This window comes from Ctenopharyngodon idella, chromosome 17, assembly GCF_019924925.1.
Source record: "Ctenopharyngodon idella isolate HZGC_01 chromosome 17, HZGC01, whole genome shotgun sequence".
Lineage (NCBI taxonomy): Eukaryota > Metazoa > Chordata > Actinopteri > Cypriniformes > Xenocyprididae > Ctenopharyngodon > Ctenopharyngodon idella.
In genome coordinates this window covers 32,648,064-32,668,117 of record NC_067236.1, presented here as the reverse complement: position 1 = coordinate 32,668,117, position 20,054 = coordinate 32,648,064, and the positions used below count along the sequence as shown (strand labels likewise).

Here is a 20,054-nt window from a genome sequence, read left to right as displayed (position 1 = left end):
GATAATTTAGAGGTCTCTGGTGTCTCCAGAATGTGTCTGTGAAGTTTCAGCTCAAAATACCCCACAGATCATTTATTATAGCTTGTCAAATTTGCCACAATTTGGGTGTGAGCAAAAACACACCGTTTTTGTGTGTGTCCCTTTAAATGCAAATGAGCTGCTGCTCCCGGCCCCCTTTCCAGAAGAGGGCGGAGCTTTAACAGCTCACGCTTCGGTCGCTCAACAACAACAAAGCTGGAGAATCTCACGCAGCCAAAATGAGGATTGTCAGTAACGGTGTTCAGCCTTACATTGTTCAAACCGGAGTCGACACTGATGGAGAGACTCAGGAAGAAGTTACAACTTTTAGAATGAAACTGGATGTTTCTGAATGGTTAGTGGATAAATGTATGTAGTTGCTGTGGAGTTGATTCAACTCATCCACTAGCATGTGCCGTCATGTTAATCTCGTTCATTCATCACTGAGGAACACCAACTAAACAATGAAAATGCATGTCAACCAAAATGCTTTTATTTTAAGTAAAAAAGAACCACAAGGACATAAAAACACAAACAAGTAAATTGTTTATGATACCTTTACTTTCTTTAATTTGTGGTTTTATTTATTATGTATATTTTCCTTTCTTATATGCATTTGTCTTGACTACATTCTCAATGACATCATGGACATTTTCCTGAAAAAATCCTGAGGCCTGTAATTTGATTTTGGACAGAAGCATGAAACCCGTCCCTGAGCATCTGGAGGTGACGGCCAATGAGCGCGAGGCGGACGAACCCAACCTCTGAAGAGCGGATCAGCCGTGATTACAGCAGGAGAGATGAGTTCCTCTAAAGCCCATGACTTCCACTCAGCGTCCCTCCTTCACATGCGTGGATCGCTCATTTGTGCATGCTAGCAGGTAAACAGCTGTCAAGTCACATCAAGTCACTTTTATTTCTATAGCGCTTTATACAATACAGATTCATGAAATCAATCAAATAAATAAAATACAATTACAATCAATGATGCAAAGACAAAGGGAGCATCTCAATCAGCTCCCTAGCTTGTGAATCACAATGTAGTGTACACTAGTAAGGACCCTGGCTCACTATGCATTGAGACACTGAAGAGGACATGAGTACTGGTATTTATGAGCAACAGCAGAACTGATATTTTCATTACATTATTTTTTGTAATGCTATTTAAAGCACCTCATGATAAATACTTTGTTACACATCATTTTCAGGTGTAAATTAATTATAAATCTTAGCTAGATTATGTTCACTACCTAATGTTTTGTGTTTAAAAACATCTATCGCGTGTCATGATGTGTATTGGGTTGGTTCGTGTGATTTATGTTTCGTACTTCAGAACCTCCATAAGGGAACATAGTGAGCATCAGCGCTCCCTGGTTTTCACAGTGCATTGTGGGAATGTTTCAGTGCACTGGAAGAATTTTGCAATTGAGACAGATGACTAAAGCCCTGGGTATACTTTGTTTTTTTAGGCGTATGCTAGTGTACACTCAAAATCGAACGCACAGCCTTGGAAAGTATACTTCATTTGACTCGTACATGTACACAGGCGTTCGACGCATGCCCAGTTTTGAGCAACCTCTCGCCACGAGTTACAACACATGTAAACACCTTTGTATTCTTTCATGCTAGAGTTGTACAAGTGTGGGTACTTTCTAACCTCTTCACACAATCTCTCATCTATGTAGACCTCCATCGTCACTGTAGCTCGCATGTGTTCCGGTCTGTTCTGTTTATGCAGTTTTTCTTCGACTACCTTGCGATTTATAGATTTCACATCTTAAAGAGAGGTGTACGCTCGTTTTCTGTGTATGTTCATTCTATGAATCATATGTACGCACATCTGAGAAATGATCCTAAGATCAAATTTAGGACATTTTATAAATGAGGCCCCAGTTCAATAACTGTGTGCACACTTGCAGGTAAACATCATGTATTCAGTTGAAAACAGCAAAAATCATCACAAATGCATTAGTCTTGGAGGAAAAAGCAACGAGTGACTTCACCTGCAGCAGCTAGGGTGACCAGACGTCCGTTTTCCCGAGACAGTCCCGTATTTCAGCTCTATTTTTAGTGTCCCGACATATTATGAAAAAGTCAAGTTTTGTCCCATATTTCTTCTTTCCCTAATTGTCTTTGCCAGGTGATCATAAAAACAAGTAAGGTGTGTCCGAAATCTTATACTGAGTAGGTACTACATGTGAATTTGAACTTACTCTCAAAAAAATGAACTTTCACTGTTGTTAGTTTCACTCAAACCACCCTTGTTCACGTTACTTAAAAAACTCATGTAACTACATGAACATAATTTAACGGTGTTGTTTCTACTAAAAATGAGTATTGTCAGCTTTACTTAGTAAGTGTTTGTTCAGTCAACTTAACATTGCTGAGTGAAACGCACAAATTAATGTTGACATAACTAACTGGGCAGTGGATCCGTAGTTCCCAGCATGCTTTGCAAGGGACTGCATTAGGAGAGTAAATTTAGGGATTTTATGTTATTTTATGTGTTTTCAGTAAAGGGAAAGATGTTGTTAGTTTATGTTAGTGTTTAATGTTCAGTTATATTGGACATTTAGAGGAGTTTCTGTAATGTTTTTGAATTTTGAGGTTACCATTATGCAAAAGTTAGTTTAGTTTAGGCTGTGAGCAGGCATGTTTAGGGTGGAATTTCTGCTATCAATTCAATTGAGTTTGTTCAATGAGTTATTTTTTTGAGTGCTTTTTGTAGAGAAAATTCATTTAATAAGGTAAATTAAGTCAATAAATGTGTTCACCTTACGTAATAAACAACATTATTAAGTAAACTGCACATATAAATATTATGTAACAGTGACAAATTCAAATGATTTGTACTTAAAGAAATTTTGTCAGCTTTACTTGAAATTCTTTTGTTCATACAACTAAATTGTTATTTGTACAAATGACTCAATATAGTTGCGTGGAACCACTTGACACTTCTTTTTTAAGTAAATCCAACAATTAATTTTTTTTGAGTGTACTTCGCAACTGTTAAAAAAGTACGTTCCATATAGTATGAATGGGGGTAGTATGAATGTAATCCAGATGTTCTACATCCGCCATGTTGTCATTATCATGTGACCTACCGGCGTCAGTTACGTTGCTTCACCTCCATTCATAAATCCCCTCTCATGGCCTCATGGGATAGTAAACTGTCCATCGAATGCACACTTCAGAATCTCGCCGGAATTAGTAGGTCATCCGGGGACTTTTCGCCTACTGTTTTTCGAATACGATGAATTCGGACATACTCTGTTGGTGTACGGTTTTTATAGTAGAGAAGTATTTGATTTCGGCGGTAGTCTTCTGTCATGCGAGAATAGCCTAATCAAAGCTAGCCAATCTCGTCAAAGTATATTTTGCAGAACAAAATTACTTTCCAATCACAATTCGTTATCGATTAACTTGCAGTTGAAGGCGGGATTTTAGAGAGCGCTGAGCAGATGCAGATCAAGTCAGACGCGAAAATGTCAAAGTGTACATTTAACAAGTATCTTCAAAAAGAGTTTATCAAGTTATTATGTGCAGTAAGTTGTGAAATGAAGAACGCAATACGGTATTGCGCTGAATGACCCAAAAGCGCACTCTCGGCAGCGCGCGATCCTGATCTCAGTTCTCTTTGTGCCTGACTGGTCAAATACACAAATAACTATATTATATATAGCATATTGAGCTGTCCATCCCGTCCCGTATTCCACCATGAGAAATCTGGTCACCCTAGAAGCTTTGACAGATTTTATATTCTGAGCACTTATAATCTCACACACATCAAGCTCCACACACACACGTGATTTGAAAAGCGCGGCGGTTTTGTGGTCATGCGTGATTGAGGTTTGTGCAGATCTGAGCTCAGACGAGCAGCTCGTTAGAGGCCGTGATGGATGAGCTGCTGTCACTCATTAAATATCGCACAGTTAATGCTCTTTGTGCATTTATTATCATCCACACAATTAGCACACGCCGGTCAGAGCGCCAGAGTATTTTTAGACTGGGTTTGATTTCAACCAGAGATGACATGAAAAGAGACGTCCCACTAGATCTCGTCAACCGCTTCTCTTTACAGTCGGAAAAATAAATCGTTCATCCCTAAATTTAGATGTGCTTCTCATTGTGTGGAAAAAGTCACTCCTAGCCTTTGAAAGATGAAATGCAGGAACTATTTGTGGCCGAACGACAGGATATTTTTACACGGGGTCTGTTTACGATCTCTCCGTTTAACTTCTATGAAGAATTAGCATAAAAAATCTACAAACAAGTAGAAAAAAAAAGAAAAGAAAATAACTGCGGTCCAGCTGCATTTCTGTCTGTCAGTGTTTAATACTCTATATGACCGTGTTTATCAATCAAATTACTTATTTTAATTAAATTCAATATTGGGTTCTCATAATATAATGTAAATGAAGTCCTATAAATGATCAAAATAAAGCAGATATATCTATTTAAGAGTGACAGAACAATTAGTTTTACAATTAGCTTCATATCTGGACATTGTCAACAGAAGTGCAGAAGAAGAGGTTTAATACAAATTCAGTTCAGATCACAATTAATGCAGTCTGTCAGAAGATGTATAAATACATTATAAATACAGTACCATTCAAAAGTTCTTTTTGAATTAATTAATACTTTTATTCATCAAGGATGCATTAAATTGATCAAAAGTGACTGTAAAGTCATAATATAAGATTATATTCCAAATAAATGCTGTTCTTTTGAACTTTCTATTCATCAGAGAATCCTGAAAAATAAAATGTATCACGGTTTCCACAAAAATATGAACTGTTTTCCACATTGATAATAATCATAAATGTTTCTTGATCATCATATTAGAATGATTTCTGAAGGATCATGTGACACTGAAGACTGGAGTAATGATGCTGAAAATTCAGCTTTGATCACAGGAATAAATTATATTTTACAATATATTCACATTGAAAACAGCTAATTTTAATAATTTTTTTACAATTTTTACTGTATTTACTGTATTTTTGTTCAAATAAATGCAGCCTTGGTGTTTTTTAATGTTTAAAAAACATTTAAAAAAATCCTATTACAAACTTTTGACTGCCATTGCTATAATAAATCAGACAAAAATAAATTTCACAGCCACAAAAACACACACATACATTTATATAATTAATAAATGTATTTACCTGTGTAAATACAGACCAACAAACAGCTTCACAATATGAAATCAAAACTGTTAATTTTCCTTGCTATGAACATCATCAATTCCTCTTATTATCAACCACGTTCATATTCGTTCATAAGTGCCACCCTACATTGTTTCGAACGCTGCTTCATGTGGACTTTAAAGCTTGGATTCAGTGCAGTATATGCCTGTAAATCATGTTATGATTTTGTGTAATTCAGCATCGCTCTTCCCGCCGTCACAACTCTGCCCAGCGTTTCCTTCTTCCACCACACCAGAGACACCTTCATGTGAAGGACGGCACCGTTTCAACAAGCCTGAGATATTTATAGTCTCTCAGAAACAAGCGAGACAGGAATATAAAAGCATGTAAATAAAACTATATTCACCGACGGGCTGTCAGGCTGCTGAGGGTTGAAGTGGTTCACTGAACACAGAGGAAGACAACCGAAAGAGACGTGTGTTTCCAAAGTGTGTTTAGTGCATTTACACCCTCAATGAGTAAATACTATTAGTGTCTTTAACCAGCAGGTGTGAGGTTAGAGGTCAAGCACTGATCTGATAATCTTCACACACGTGATCAATGAAACTCGTGTGTCACAGAGGACATTACACCACAAACCACATGCACACATTATCATTCAAAGATTGAATAAAACGATTCATTTCAATGGAAAATAATTTCTCACACTGGGCAGAAATACTGTGCTTCTTCTCTCACAAATAAATAATGTTTTTTCAGTATAATGAGATGCAGAAATTCATATTGTATATGTACTGTATATTCAGTAAAACACATTTTGGCTAGCTACACTCGAAAAATGTTGGGTTAAAAATAGAGATGCACCGATTTATCGGTGATACCGATTATTGGCCGATATATCAGTGCATCTCTATTTTTAACCTAGCATTTTTCGAGTGTAGCAAGCCAAAATGTGTTTTACTGAATATACAGTACATATACAATATGAATTTCTGCATCTCATAATATTGAAAAAACACACTATCGACTATCAGTCGATAGTTTAAAAACAGGCGATAGTCAGGGTCGATCAGAAGAGGGCAGGAAAATGCACTGAATTTGGGCTTTGTGTAAAGAAAATGCTAAGAAACCCATTTGATATTCAATATTAATAGTAATTATATTAATTAATAACATTCAGAAAGTTAAGAAATATTAATTGAATCTTCAGAATTTAGTTAATGTGTTAATATTAATTTGAGTAATGTGTTTACTGATGCCAGTTACTCTGAAAAAAGTTGATGAAATGGAGTAGAATAGTTTTTATTGGAATTTCTTTCAAAATATAATAATTAAAAATATAATCATTAATTATTAATTATAATGAAATTATCATTAATTTAAAAGAAGGTATAAAAGGCAAAACCCCCAATCTGTCGGTAGATATCACACTGAATATTCGGCTATCGGTATCTGGTTAAAGGTGCATCTCTAGTTAAAAACAACCCAAGTTGGGTTGAAAATGGACAAACCCAGTGATTGGGTTATTTTAACCCAGTGGGTTAAATGTTTGCCCAACATGCTGGGTAGTTTTATTTAACTCAACTATTGTTTAAAAATTACTGTATTGCTTACTTAAATGAACCCAAAGTATGTTGGAAATGAACATAATAATTAAACAATAAACATTTATTAAATTTCTTATTAATAAATGTTCACCTTTTGATTATTATTGTTGCCTCTAGTAATTATGTGTCTGATTTTTAATTTCCAACCTATTTTGGGTTCATTTTAAGCCAGACATAGTAATTTTTAAACAATAGTTGGGTTAAATAAAACTGTCCAGCACATTGGGCAAACATTTAACTCAACCATTGGGTTAAAACAACCCAAAAGCTGGGTTTGTCCATTTTCAACCCAGCATTTTTTAGAGTGTAGTGTTCAGTTCAAAAAGATAATTAAAAATAAACTCCACGGGGAGTTTAATTTTTTTTTTTTTTACAAAACAGAGTGAGAAGAGAAAAATTATAAACCTGCAATAAATGTTTCCCCTGCAACTGTAAATATGAATCTTTATAAAGAAAAAAAAGCTTCTTCAGATTTTTAAAATGTTCTTCACACTAAGAAAAACAATCACTGAAAGGTTCTTAGAGGAAACAATAATGGTTCTTTGCTGTGAAACCCCCTTTATGTACCATTTGAACAATATCATTTCAAAGAAAGTGAATTAATTCAGTGCATCTGCATCTGTTCCAGTGTAGAGGGAGTGTGTGTGTGTGTGTGTGTGTCCTCTCTGAGCGTGTGTGTAATGAATAATGATAGGGCTGGTAAATGGCTAATGAATGAATCCAGTTTACATTTGAGTGATAGAGCTCTGGTTTGATTGGTCTCCCATGAGGCCGCAGCACTAGAGAGCGACCTGCCATCCTCCATAGCCCCTTTAATTGGTCATTTGACATGAGTAACCTGACTGCACATCCGCCAACTGTCAGCCGAGGCGTTTAACCCCCGCAGAAAAACACAATGGGGAAAAAGAGCCAAAAAAGTCCAGGATGCACATTAATGATCGATCAAAGAGGGCATCGATGGATCAAAACTCTCGAGCAGAGAATCAACACATTCACAGAAGTGATTCTGCAGGGGTTATGGAAACACTCCTGAAAATCAGCCATATTTACCCTGGATGAGCTCTTCCTCTCAGCGTTTGCTCGTCCAAATAACCAGAGCAGAAGTGCATGAACAGCTGAGTGTGTGTTACTCACAGCTCACCTGCACACACACATACACACACACACACATTTGAGGAGAAGCACGACATTCTCACATAAATGTGCTCCAGATATGACTGTTTGATAAGCACACACACACACACACACACACACACAGTGCTGCGGTCGGCCAGCAGGGGACAGTAGTAAGTTACGGACGGATGGAGGCGCCTGCAGGAAAACTGCAAACAAAAGACTTTCTTTGTTGCTCCAGATAATGAAAGAATGCCGGAACAGCTACTTCACAAAAGATCTGCACGACGCGCTGGCCAATAACACACAGAAACAGCCCTGAATTCATAAGATCACACCGAATGCAAACCACAGGACGATATGAGCAGCAGAAACACAAAAACACTTCATATTCCCAGTGGAACGAGTGAAAGCACATCTCACACACTCACAGGAACATAAAGAAAACTAACATTTGCATCAGTTTTATTCGCCAGCAGCAGTTAAACATGTACTTCACACAACTTCCCCTCAGTGTGTGAAAATACTCACTACTGCTCTGAGATCATCTGTCCTAAACCAACAAACACAAACATGTAGAAGCATCTATTTCCCACAGGATTAAACACAGAACAGAAAAATATGAAATTGAAACTTGCACTACATACAACAAACAACAACATATTAGACATGATGGGAATCTTTCTATGAGTTTACAATCATATGTTCATCTACGCTCTCTCGCTCTCTCTCTCTCACACACACACACACACACACATTCTCTCTGTCTCTCACACACACGTACACGCTCTCTCGCTCTCTCTCTCACACACAAACATCTCACTCACATACTCTCTCACACACACACACACACATCACACACACTCACTCTCATATATACATCACAGTCACACACTCACACTCTCTCATACACATCACACACACACACTTATACACACACCGTCACACACACTCACTCTCATACACATACACACTCTCTCATACACACTTCACACACGCACTCTCTCATACACACATACACATTCACACACTCTCATACACACATCACACACACACTCTCTCTCATACACTCTCTCTCTCTCTCACACACACACACACACACACTCTCATACATGTATATTCACATATTCATACAGTAACAGTGCTTAGTTTCCATGTAGCTATAATTTTTCTGCTGTAATATTCACATTTATTCATCTACAAAAAGGGGAAGAAATTGTGAAATTAGAATATTTTTAAAAATAGAGACAGTATGTTATTTTGGATAATGTACATTGTAAAAAGAGTAAACCTGCAATTGTTATTTCTACCTGATTTAACCCATAAAAATGAGATTTGTTAGTATAAATGAATGTATTTAGGTTGAAATAACATTTTTTACTTCAATAAAACCAGTTAATTTAGACCATTTTTCCCAGTGCGTGCAAAAATACGCTGTAATATTTAAAATATTTTTAAAAGAAAAAAAGAAAACTGGTACTCATATAATTAATATTGCTATAAAACACTGAATGACTTTATTGTGAATCAGGTTGTTTGTGACATTATTGTGAATTTTAATGTGAAATGAAGAGACGCTGAAGCCACAGCAATATGAATGTGTGTATGCCAGATGAGTTTATAGATCCGAGAGCATAAACAGAATAATGAAGGTGTAGATTAATATGCGACGCGTTTGATTTTCCCGCTCGTGTTTGTGTCTGTTAAAATAATGAGTGTGTTATTGGGTGTTTGTGTCGGTGTTGTGGCGCGTCGGCTGCTATCAGCGCCACTGTTCAAACACAAACACATTTGTCAGAGTTATTGACCTTTATCTCTGCACTTTCTTGACAGCCTTCTCCAGTTATTGACAATACAAACACAGGGCAAAGCATAACCTTTCATTTAGCCACCCGTCTGCCTCTCTCTGTCTGTCTCGCTCTCGAAATGTGTTTAAATAAGACGCCGCACAATGCCTCTGCTCGTATCTGCCATTTTTCTCTCCTTTAGATTTGACTGGATAATGTCATTAGAAAGATACAATGCCCCAAATCTTCAATCACGCTGTGACACGGCGAGGGCTGACGTTCTGCTGTTTGTTTGCTCGCCGTGTCACCAATATCATGGGTTTTCAATGGCTTCTGCGTATGCAAACACTTCAAGCACCAAAACCTTTAAGCGAGAAAAACCACAATTACACGAGCAGATGCAAAAGAACATAAAAGAATAGTCATGCTTCCACCTCGAGTGTCCAACCTCAGGTTCATTTACTGTATAAATGAGAGTGAAAACAGTCCTGAGAAATGACCAGCACATCCGAAAACATGTGCATTGCCGTCAGAGACACTGCGTTTGCAACATTACAGCAGCGCTGGCCGTTAATCATCATGAAACAAAGACATCAAACAATATTTGATAATGAGAAAAATGCCTCCAGGATATTAGCAATGATGGTGAAACACACACACACACAGTGATCACTCACTTACTAATGATAAATGGATAGAAATGTGATTTTTTTTAATTCCTCATTTTGATAATTATAAATCAGAATTGGGCGCTACCAGGAGTAGGGATGCTCTGATATGAACATTTTGGCCGATACCGATAACCAATAATTCATTATATTTGAAAACTGATAACCGATATATTGGCTGATAAATCTAAATCCAAATTTTGATATACTTTTAAGAGCCTGATTACAAAAACAACAGGCTCACCATTACAAGCCATGTCCCAAACACTTCAACATAAACATATACAGTAGCATAGTTTGAATAGTTTTGAAAAATTTATTTTACAGTCCTATGGCCAAATTTTTTTTACATATGTATATAAAAAAGGTAACACTTGAACATTTTTTTGTTAGCTTTAGTTAACCTGAACTAACAATGAATGAACAATACTTCTACAGGATTTATAATCTTAGTTAATCTCAACATTTTCTAAGACATTTTTAAGATCCAGAGTTGTCTCTGTTAACATTAGTTAATGCACTGTGAACTAACATGAACACAAATATTTTATTAACTAACATTCACAACGGTTATTGCTCTCTGTTAGTTCATGTTAGTTAATGCATTAATAAATGAGACCTTATAGTAAAAAAATCTATTGCCTAACAAAAAAAATAAAAATACCTAAATAATGCAAACAAGTAAATAAAGAAACAAAACACATGTGCCATGGATAAATAAAATGAAATGGCCTCCGCGCAGACAAAAAGGAAATTATTTTAATCAAACCATATTATTGATGAAAATAATACGAGAATAAAAGTGCTAGTTATTAATAATAACGCATCAATGGTTTTGAAAAATTTTATATTACAGTAATAGTAAACATCTTTGTATCAAATAACATCATTGCTGTTTGAGCTGCGCACGCTGAAGCTAAAGATGATCAGCGGTACAATGAAGTGCTTTACTGCAGCGTTAACTCAACTAAACTCATCCTATATGAGACTAATCAGATATATATACAAAAAATAAACATAATAATACAACTTACAATGGCACAAAAGGCTTCGAATGCACAAGCGAACTTGACTGTGCTAGTCATGGTGTTACTCCATGCAGTGTTGTCAATTGCTTTTAGCTGAAAGTAGCTAAAACTGGTCGCTAAATGTCGGTAGATGACGTCATACTGGCGAATCCACTGATCTGTATTAATAAATATAGATCAGAGGGCGAGTCACGGAATCTAGATAAGGTTTGTCCAAGAAGTTGCTAGATTTGTCACTAGGCTTTTGAAAAAAGTGTCAAAAGGGGCGGGGAATTCGCTAAATCTATAGCGACAAAATCGCTAAATTGGCAGCACTGACCATAGACGTGCTTTTTACACAACAACGCGCTGAAACACGCGGGCGCACAAAGAATTCACAACATTCTTTTACAGTTGTGTTCTCATTATAATTTTATGTAGCTTATATGACAGATTTGTGCTGCACATGTTGCCCTTAACTTCATTTTGAAGTGATTCCAGTCATATTATGAAATTCAAAAGCATCATGGCGAACAGCGCGCATCTGAAGCAAGGCCGTAACCATGTCTTGAACATACTTTTTTATTAAAAGGAATTAAATAATTAAAAAAATGTTAAGGGAATAAATAAAAAGAAATAAGAACGGTAAAAGTTCCAGGTCTATTGTATTTATTAAATAGTTGTAGTTCTCAAATAGTTGTAATATTCACTCTTATTTGTATGTCTAATATGTCAAAAAAGCGAAACGTGTCTTGTCTCGTCACATTCTGTTATGAATTACATTATATCATATTATTAATCAAATAATAGCATGTTTTGAAATCAAAACGTCAAAATTTCATAAATATGTTGAGTAGTTTACATCACTGGATATCGGTCTCTGAATATTTCAATCATAAAACAGTCTTCAAATATTAAAGGTTTAGCTACTTGTCTTCTGTGAACAGTAAGCCCCGCCTTCTTTGATTTGATTGGCCAGCTCACTCATTCTGACAGTGATGAGTGCTTTATATCAGCCTAAAAATACAACTTTTAAAAGAGTGGTGCATAATGGAGTACAGCAAAACAGCATCAAAAATATCAAATATTGGGGGGGCCATTTTTAATTATTGGGATGGACGTGTCCCCCTCAGTGTCTATGGTGGTTATGTGTCTCAGCTGAAGGAAATAATCCATTATCTATCGGCCTAATTTTCTTATCGGATCAACAAAGATAACATTAAAAATGACCATTTATGAAGATAAGATATGTTGGCTGATATATTGTGCATCCTTAGGAGATGGACTTTTTCTGAATCATGCATAGTTTAAACAGCCTGAATAATGAAACTGCATCTAAATTCAGTGTTTAGTTTGTGCTCTTTATACAGCAGCGAGACACTCCTTACAAGCATTTCAGTTTAGCGCATTCTGCCCTAAGAGGGCCACACTGTCGAGGTTTCTATGTTTGCTCTCGAATGGTGTCAGAGTAATTAGCAGAAGCGGGCGGCGCTTTCCTGCGGTCCGTCAGGCCGTCGGGAGCTCTGGCCCTGATTGACGCAGGAATCAAAGGCGGCTCAGGCAGCCCGGGCCGCTCGACAGCATGCGCCGTTACTTCAGTCATGCAAATTGCACCCGAGCTTCCCCTTGACAGAGATTAATGAGCTTGAGCCGCGCTCTTTGTTTCGGCGCGCGGCCATTTAGTGTGAAATACAATCCAAAAATATTATCTATCCCCAATTAATCCAGCAAATTTGCTCATACCACACATGTTGTTTGGGCCAATTTGCAGCGATGGGGGAGGATGTCGCGAGCACAATTACATTTAATTACTTGCCATCTAATTACGTTCATTAAAAGCTAATAAAATAAATGAGTGAAGCAGCTTTAAAATCTCAGAGTCTTGTACTCTTTCATGTGAAATATAGCTGTGGGATTTCAGAGATGTGACTGATCGAATTCCCCAGCAAAGCAGACATTTCTTCATTTGTGCCTAAATCCATGAGAGCTTGTGCTTTTAAAAATAAAATCTCATGCAGTTCAGCAGATGACATTAAAAAAAGAGCTCAGCGTCATCACGGATGGTTTTTCTATTTCACTGGGCCGAACACGCAATAATTACAGGCTTGTATGGAGGTAAAAAAAAACAACAGCCTTTGAATCTTGAATGCTGGTCTATGGGAAGTAGATTAAATTTGGCATGAAAGGAAGTTGCGCTATAGTCTTTTCTTCCTTATGGTGACGTAGTGAAATGCTTCTGGAACAAGAACAAATGTAGGGCGGGGCTTGATTTGGTCTGTGGGGAATTGATTGGATGGCTGCGGTTTGCTATTGGTGGATCTCATGTGAGTGACAGGTTGCCCCGCCCTCATCATCAGAGAAGAGATGCTGCAAGAGGGAGGAGAAGATATTCTGATTCAAGATTATGAGGAACATGAATTTAAAACATTAACACCCTAAAAAAATGCTGGGTTAAAACAACCCAATTTGGGTTATTTGGCAACCCAGCGCTGGGTAAATATTGGACAGAACACATGATGGGTTGTTTTTTTAATCAGTGCTGGGTCACACGATTTGATATTGTTTTTTTTTTATTTTAAATAATTAAAATGCACTCTAAAATCTCTCTATACATATAGGACAGGAACAGTTCATATACAATATTTTTTATTCAATGGCAAAGCAGTCTTTTACAATCATAAAATACTCCAAAACATTTAGTAGGATGTGACAGGAGAAGAAACAGCAGCCAATGGGAATCTGTGGAAAGAAAACTGGTATCAGTAGGCTGTTCCAGTTCATTAAATGGCAATTTTTTATATTCATTTTTGAAAAGTTACATAAAAAACAGCGTTACCTTGTGCCATCTCATCTGTCAGGCATTTAAGTTTCAACCGTCAAATGCATAGCGCAACCACGTACAGCTGCGACGTTAGCGCACTAGATCAACAGCGCTCCTATTATAGTCAGTGGAGAGCACGGCAACTTTGTTAGCATAATGACAGCGACGTCGCGTCGTGTTTCAGCCCTGGTCGTGCATTCGTTTGACGGCCGTGAAACTTCCATGGTGGCGCCGGCGCGTCGTTCGCTTTGAGTGTAGATCCGGTGTGTGCTGCGTTTGTAGAAGGCTAGCGTTCCAAGCAGACGTTAGCTGCGGCGTAGGCTACGTTACATCTAAACAAAAAATTTAAAATGTGAGACTACAGACGTTTTCCTCTTTGTACAGTAATAATTTGATAGAAATACAATGTAATACAAACCTTAATTTCATTCAGGAATTTCCCCTCAGGAAGTTTTCTCTCAGAACAGAAAACAAAACGACCGTTAAGTTCCAGTTTTAACCGGTTTGGCACAGACTACCCAACATTGGGTTACATTTACCCAGCGCTGGGTAGGGTGAGGGGGTTCATTGACATTAAAAATGACCCAGCAGCTGGGTAAAAATATTAAAAATAACCCAAATTACCCAGCAGGCTGAACCCAGCATTTGGGTTAAAAAAAATAAATAACCCAGCATTTTCAGAGTGACCCATTGCATGGGTAAAAATAATAAAAATAACCCAATAAAATTACCCAGCAGGCTGAACCCAGCATTTGGGTTAAATAAAAATAACCCAGCATTTTCAGAGTGACCCAGCGCATGGGTAAAAATAATACAAATAACCCAATAAAATGACCCAGCAGGCTGAACCCAGCATTTGGGTTAAATAAAAATAACCCAGCATTTTCAGAGTGACCCAGCGCATGGGTAAAAATAATACAAATAACCCAATAAAATTACCCAGCAGGCTAAACCCAGCATTTGGGTTAAAAAAAAATAACCTAGCATTTTCAGAGTGACCCAGCGCATGGGTAAAAATAATACAAATAACCCAATAAAATTACCCAGCAGGCTAAACCCAGCATTTGGGTTAAAAAAAAATAACCCAGCATTTTCAGAGTGACCCAGCGCATGGGTAAAAATAATACAAATAACCCAATAAAATTACCCAGCAGGCTGAACCCAGCATTTGGGTTAAAAAAAAAATAACCTAGCATTTTCAGAGTGATCCAGCACATGGGTAAAAATAATAAAAATAACCCAATAAAATTACCCAGCAGGCTGAACCCAGCATTTGGGTTAAAAAAAAAATCCAGCATTTTCAGAATGACCCAGCACATGGGTAAAAATAATAAGAATAACCCAATAAAATTACCCAGCATTTGGGTTAAAAAAAAATAACCCAGCATTTTCAGAATGACCCAGCACATGGGTAAAAATAATAAGAATAACCCAATAAAATTACCCAGCAGGCTAAACCCAGCATTTGGGTTAAAAAAAAAAAAAAATCCAGCATTTTCAGAATGACCCAGCACATGGGTAAAAATAATAAGAATAACCCAATAAAATTACCCAGCAGGCTAAACCCAGCATTTGGGTTAAAAACAACAACAACAAACAGCATTTTCAGAGTGACCCAGCATTTGGGTAAAAATATTAAAAATAACCCAATAAAATTACCCAGCATTTGGGTTAAAAAACAACCCAGCATTTTTAGAGTGAATGATGTGCACCTATAAATCATTTAGAATGACAAAAAAAAAAAGAATTGTCCATTTTGATGTCGTAGTGACTTTAAATCAGAATAAGAGAACAAAAAATGATAAGAAAACACGTAAATAAACACGTTTTAAAAGTGTATTGTGTTTTGCCGGCGGGAGGCTGATGTGAGTGTCCGGTGTGTGTCGAGGTAAAACGCTGCCATTAGAAACGCAGCTCTATAACGGCGTGTGCGACTGCAGTGATGCAAAGATCAGTGCAGCGTCTCCTGCATATCAAAGCAAAACATCCTCTGCAAATTCATCTCCTACTGTGAGCGGCTGCACAGCTGGTTAACGCCACTGCATGAGCCACTGGCCTGTTTACATGTGGCCTCCACACACACACACACACACACTCCCCTCTGATCCCCTTTTTACAGCCATTACATCTTCTGATTTTATCGTGTCCGTACACTGATCCTTTGATTCCAGTGCACGCGCGGCTTCCTCTATCCCTGATCCTCAGATACTCTACCTGTGAGGCTAAACCCATTCCACGCGGCCTGACCTCCGCTTTCACAGCAATCAGCCTCACGCCGCCTCGGGATCCCAGATGTCTATCTGCTTTTGTCCTGGACCCAAAGGAAACGCCGGCTTTCTCCAAGCGCCACTGAGGATCACTCCCTGATTCCGGAGTCAAAGGTCACGCACTCGTATCACACATGCAGTGCCTTCTTACACTGGATTACTCCTCCAATACATTTAGTCTGTGTGGTTAAATGCACTTTACCAGTCTGAGGTGAAGCTCAGGTGACATTTGAACATGGTGCTTTATGTGAAGAGAATTATAGACTTATTTGGAGAACATTAAACGTAACAGTGAATCAGCATGTAATCAGAGTTCAGACTCACATAAAAAGAGCCCATGTGGACTCATGCGTGCTCGTGTCTCCAGACAAGTGAAAGACTGAAATGAGAAATAATGTATTAACACAGTAAGAGGTTTAACAGCGGTCAGAAACATTGAATGAAATGTACTGACCATTGGAGCAGTTTATGATAAAGTATAACATTAAAATAAAGACAAAAACAACACTTACTGATTCTTAACTTTGTCAGAAAATAGGCTATGTCAGTATTTTGCGTTCTGCGTTTAAAATTACACTTTAAAGGTCTATTTTATCATCAGACTGTTTGGTATTAAACGTTGAACATGTCGGTTTGTAGTTTATAGAATTAAATATCAAATGTTTTCCTCTCTAAACGTTAGAAATATTAGTGTGGCATAATTCATGTTTATATGTAGATAAAATGTCGCAGGTTTAAAATATGATTATTTCTACATAGACGTATGATAGCATATTTAACGGCTCTGAGTATGACTTCTTCATGTAATGTTAATTTCTCCTTATATCAACAGCAAGCCTCACGTTACAATCCTCCAATCAGCTTCCGCTGTGCTCAATGACAATAGTCATCACGGCCAATCAGGAGCGCGTTTCCTGTTATGTCACGTTTGAACTTGTTCGCGGGAGTTGATCAGGAAGTGACGCTGTGAGCCGCAGAGTCTGAAGTGTTTACGGTGCTAACAGTGTTGATTATATCGTGAAAGTGTTTTTATTTGTCTTTTCGGGTGAATCATGGACTCTGTGTCAGGCAGCAGCGCGGCTGTCGCAGGTAACGTTAAAGTACCGCTGAAGTGAGCGCGCGAGTTAACAGCTCTCTTCATGTTTGGATGTGTAACGTTATATTTATTATCTACTGTGTACCAGATGTAGTATTTAGTTAGAAAACACATACATTCAATGTTTTATCTTGCCTTTACATGATGGAACAAACGTGTAGGTCTTTCACTTTCTCTGATAAATGACAAAATCACCATGATTACCAGCATTGCTAAGTACTACAGTAAAATCGTGTATTATAAGTCACTGCCATTAAATAACATCGTGCAGCTGCTTACTCTTAAGGAGATATCGGTGTAAAACTGTGGTGTTTACCATGCTAAATACTGTAAGTGTGGGTTAGGGTCTTCTCTCTCTCTCTCTCTCTCTCTCTCTCTGAACTCAAAACTTTCTGCATTTTTAAATTGTCAAAAAACATCATTCTGTATGATTTGTAAGCTTGTTTCTTCATGGGGACCTAAAAAACTCCTAAAAACTCAAATGTTTGCTTTTGTTAATATTTTTTTCTGTAGAAAGACAAACATAAGTAGTGATAAAAGCCAAAATATTAAATGTCACAGATGTATATTTACTGAGTAATCCTCTCTTTTGTAGAGGAGGGTCAAAATGACCATTTCCACCTGAGATTTGGAGCCAAATTAGATGGGTGTAAAAATGACTTTAGAAAGATGGCAGCACGTAAACTTCGGAAAGACGTTTGTTTTTGGCACTCAGAGAGGTGTGTTGTATGTAGTTGTTTTGATAGAGGGAAACAAGATACATTTCTACTTTAAACTTTATTTATTCTTCAGACATTCATTCGTCTTTAATTGTAATAAGTATTAGCTGTGTGCAAAGTGAACCACATTTGGTTTTTGATCACTGAAAATGGATAAAATTCAACAATTTGGACATGGAGTCACATTGGGGTCCCAATATCTATGGGACTGAACTATATAGGGCCTTGGAAATTAAGATTTCAAAAGGAAAGTTTATTATGAATGAGAATTTAGAAGGATATTAAGGTATCTTGAATACTTTTACAGTTACAGGCATGCAAACTGATAGTAAAACATGAGATACATTTCAACATTATTTGTTCTTCAGATATTCCTCTATAAAAGCTGTATGCAAAGTGACTCACATTTGGTTTTTGACCACTGAAAATGTGTGCAATTGACCAATTTACTCATGGAGCCACATTGAGATCTCCATATCTCTGGGACTGAACTACCGAGAGCCTTTAAAATGCAGATACCAAAAAAAGGAAAGTTTGTTAAGAGCCTGAATCTAAAAGGATATTAAGATATCTATAATACTTCTTGAGTTACAGGCATGCAAACTTGAGGCAAAAAAAGCACAAGAAGAGCTTTTTACCATTTTTGAACTGTCACTGTTGGCATATAATGAAAAAAAGATTGATAAAGTCAACAGATTTTACTAATAGATCTACCAATCTCTGTGTAAAAATAAAATAATGATGCTGCCATCTTTATAAAGTCATTTTTACACCCCTGAAAATTGGCTCCAAATCTCAGGTGAAAATTGTCATTTTGACCTCCTCTACAAAATAGTGGATTACTCAGTAAATATACATCTGTGACATTTAATATTTTGGCTTTCATCACTATTTATGCTTGTCTTTAGTTTCTATGGAAAAAAAATATTTGCAAAATCAAAAATTTGAGCCTCTGGTTGAGTTAACAAGGAATGACCCAATACATTTGGTCCCCATAACATAGGGAATACCAGTACACACACACACTCACAAGTCTGACGCTGATATCAGTAAATAAATAAATAAATCAGTCTCATTAATACATGATGTTTGTCTGTCTTTTTTCCAGATAAGCAGGTGAATAAGATGAAGTTGTGCAGAGCAGAATACAGAAGTATCAGCAGGTTCATAGAGCAGCTGCGTCCCACACGCCAGTGCATGGAGACGCTGAAGACACAGTTTCCACAGTAAGAACCAGTGCATCACACTCGCTCCATCACACCAGAAACACGCCGCACACCGGCTTTCTTCAGATGCTCGCCTTTACTCTCGCAGTCAGTTGCTGATCACTCTGGTTCTCTTTGTTTAGGGGTCACATTTGGCTCCTTCGCAGTCAAAAGTGACCGAAGCCTTGAAATGTAACAGAAAAACCAGTGTAATATATTTTATTGTTCAATAATATTTTTTTGATTATTATTTAAAATTTTGAGGGTATTTTATGATACTCTGCAATATTTACACAATTTTTTTTAGCTATTTTTTATTATTATTATTTAATTAAAGCAGTATTTCATGTTAAAATAGAGACAGGACATTTAAAATGATTTTTTTTTAAGGTAGATTAGTGCCATCTGGTGGGAGTAAAAAAAGAAAAACTAATGTAATGCCATGCATTCACCACTAGATTCCTATATAGTTCTATATAAAGTGGCTTATAAATGATCTAGTGGTTTATAGTAGGGATGTGCGTCTCCATAACTGAGGCCGATGCAATACACATCTCGATGCATAGCCTACGATACGATACATGAAAGATGCATAT

At 37.2% G+C, this 20,054-nt stretch overlaps 1 protein-coding gene and 2 long non-coding RNA genes across 6 annotated transcripts in view; 2 read left to right on the top strand and 1 right to left on the bottom strand.

Annotated features, from left to right (window-relative positions):
- The first annotated feature begins 608 nt into the window (after window positions 1-608).
- LOC127498645 (uncharacterized) lies at window positions 609-16,617 on the top strand. Its single transcript, XR_007925941.1, has 2 exons — window positions 609-899; window positions 16,377-16,617. It is a non-coding gene; the product is annotated as an uncharacterized LOC127498645 (long non-coding RNA).
- Window positions 13,984-17,086, bottom strand: LOC127498641 (uncharacterized). The gene is made up of 5 exons (XR_007925936.1): window positions 16,951-17,086; window positions 16,763-16,817; window positions 14,590-16,534; window positions 14,187-14,503; window positions 13,984-14,089 (listed from the first exon to the last, which is right to left on the bottom strand). It is a non-coding gene; the product is annotated as an uncharacterized LOC127498641 (long non-coding RNA).
- Window positions 17,087-17,360: 274 nt separating this feature from the next.
- cdin1 (CDAN1 interacting nuclease 1) overlaps window positions 17,361-20,054 on the top strand; it is a 95,266-nt gene continuing 92,572 nt past the window's right edge. For 2 of the 4 annotated variants that reach the window (XM_051868248.1, XM_051868247.1), the window contains exons 1-2: window positions 17,361-17,527; window positions 19,362-19,479. In XM_051868248.1, the coding sequence (XP_051724208.1) occupies window positions 17,491-17,527; window positions 19,362-19,479 (155 nt within the window). In that variant the 5' untranslated portion in view covers window positions 17,361-17,490. Of the gene's footprint in view, window positions 17,528-19,361; window positions 19,480-20,054 lie in introns of those variants that run through there. The other 2 variants (XM_051868246.1, XM_051868249.1) reach the window with 2 other exon arrangements.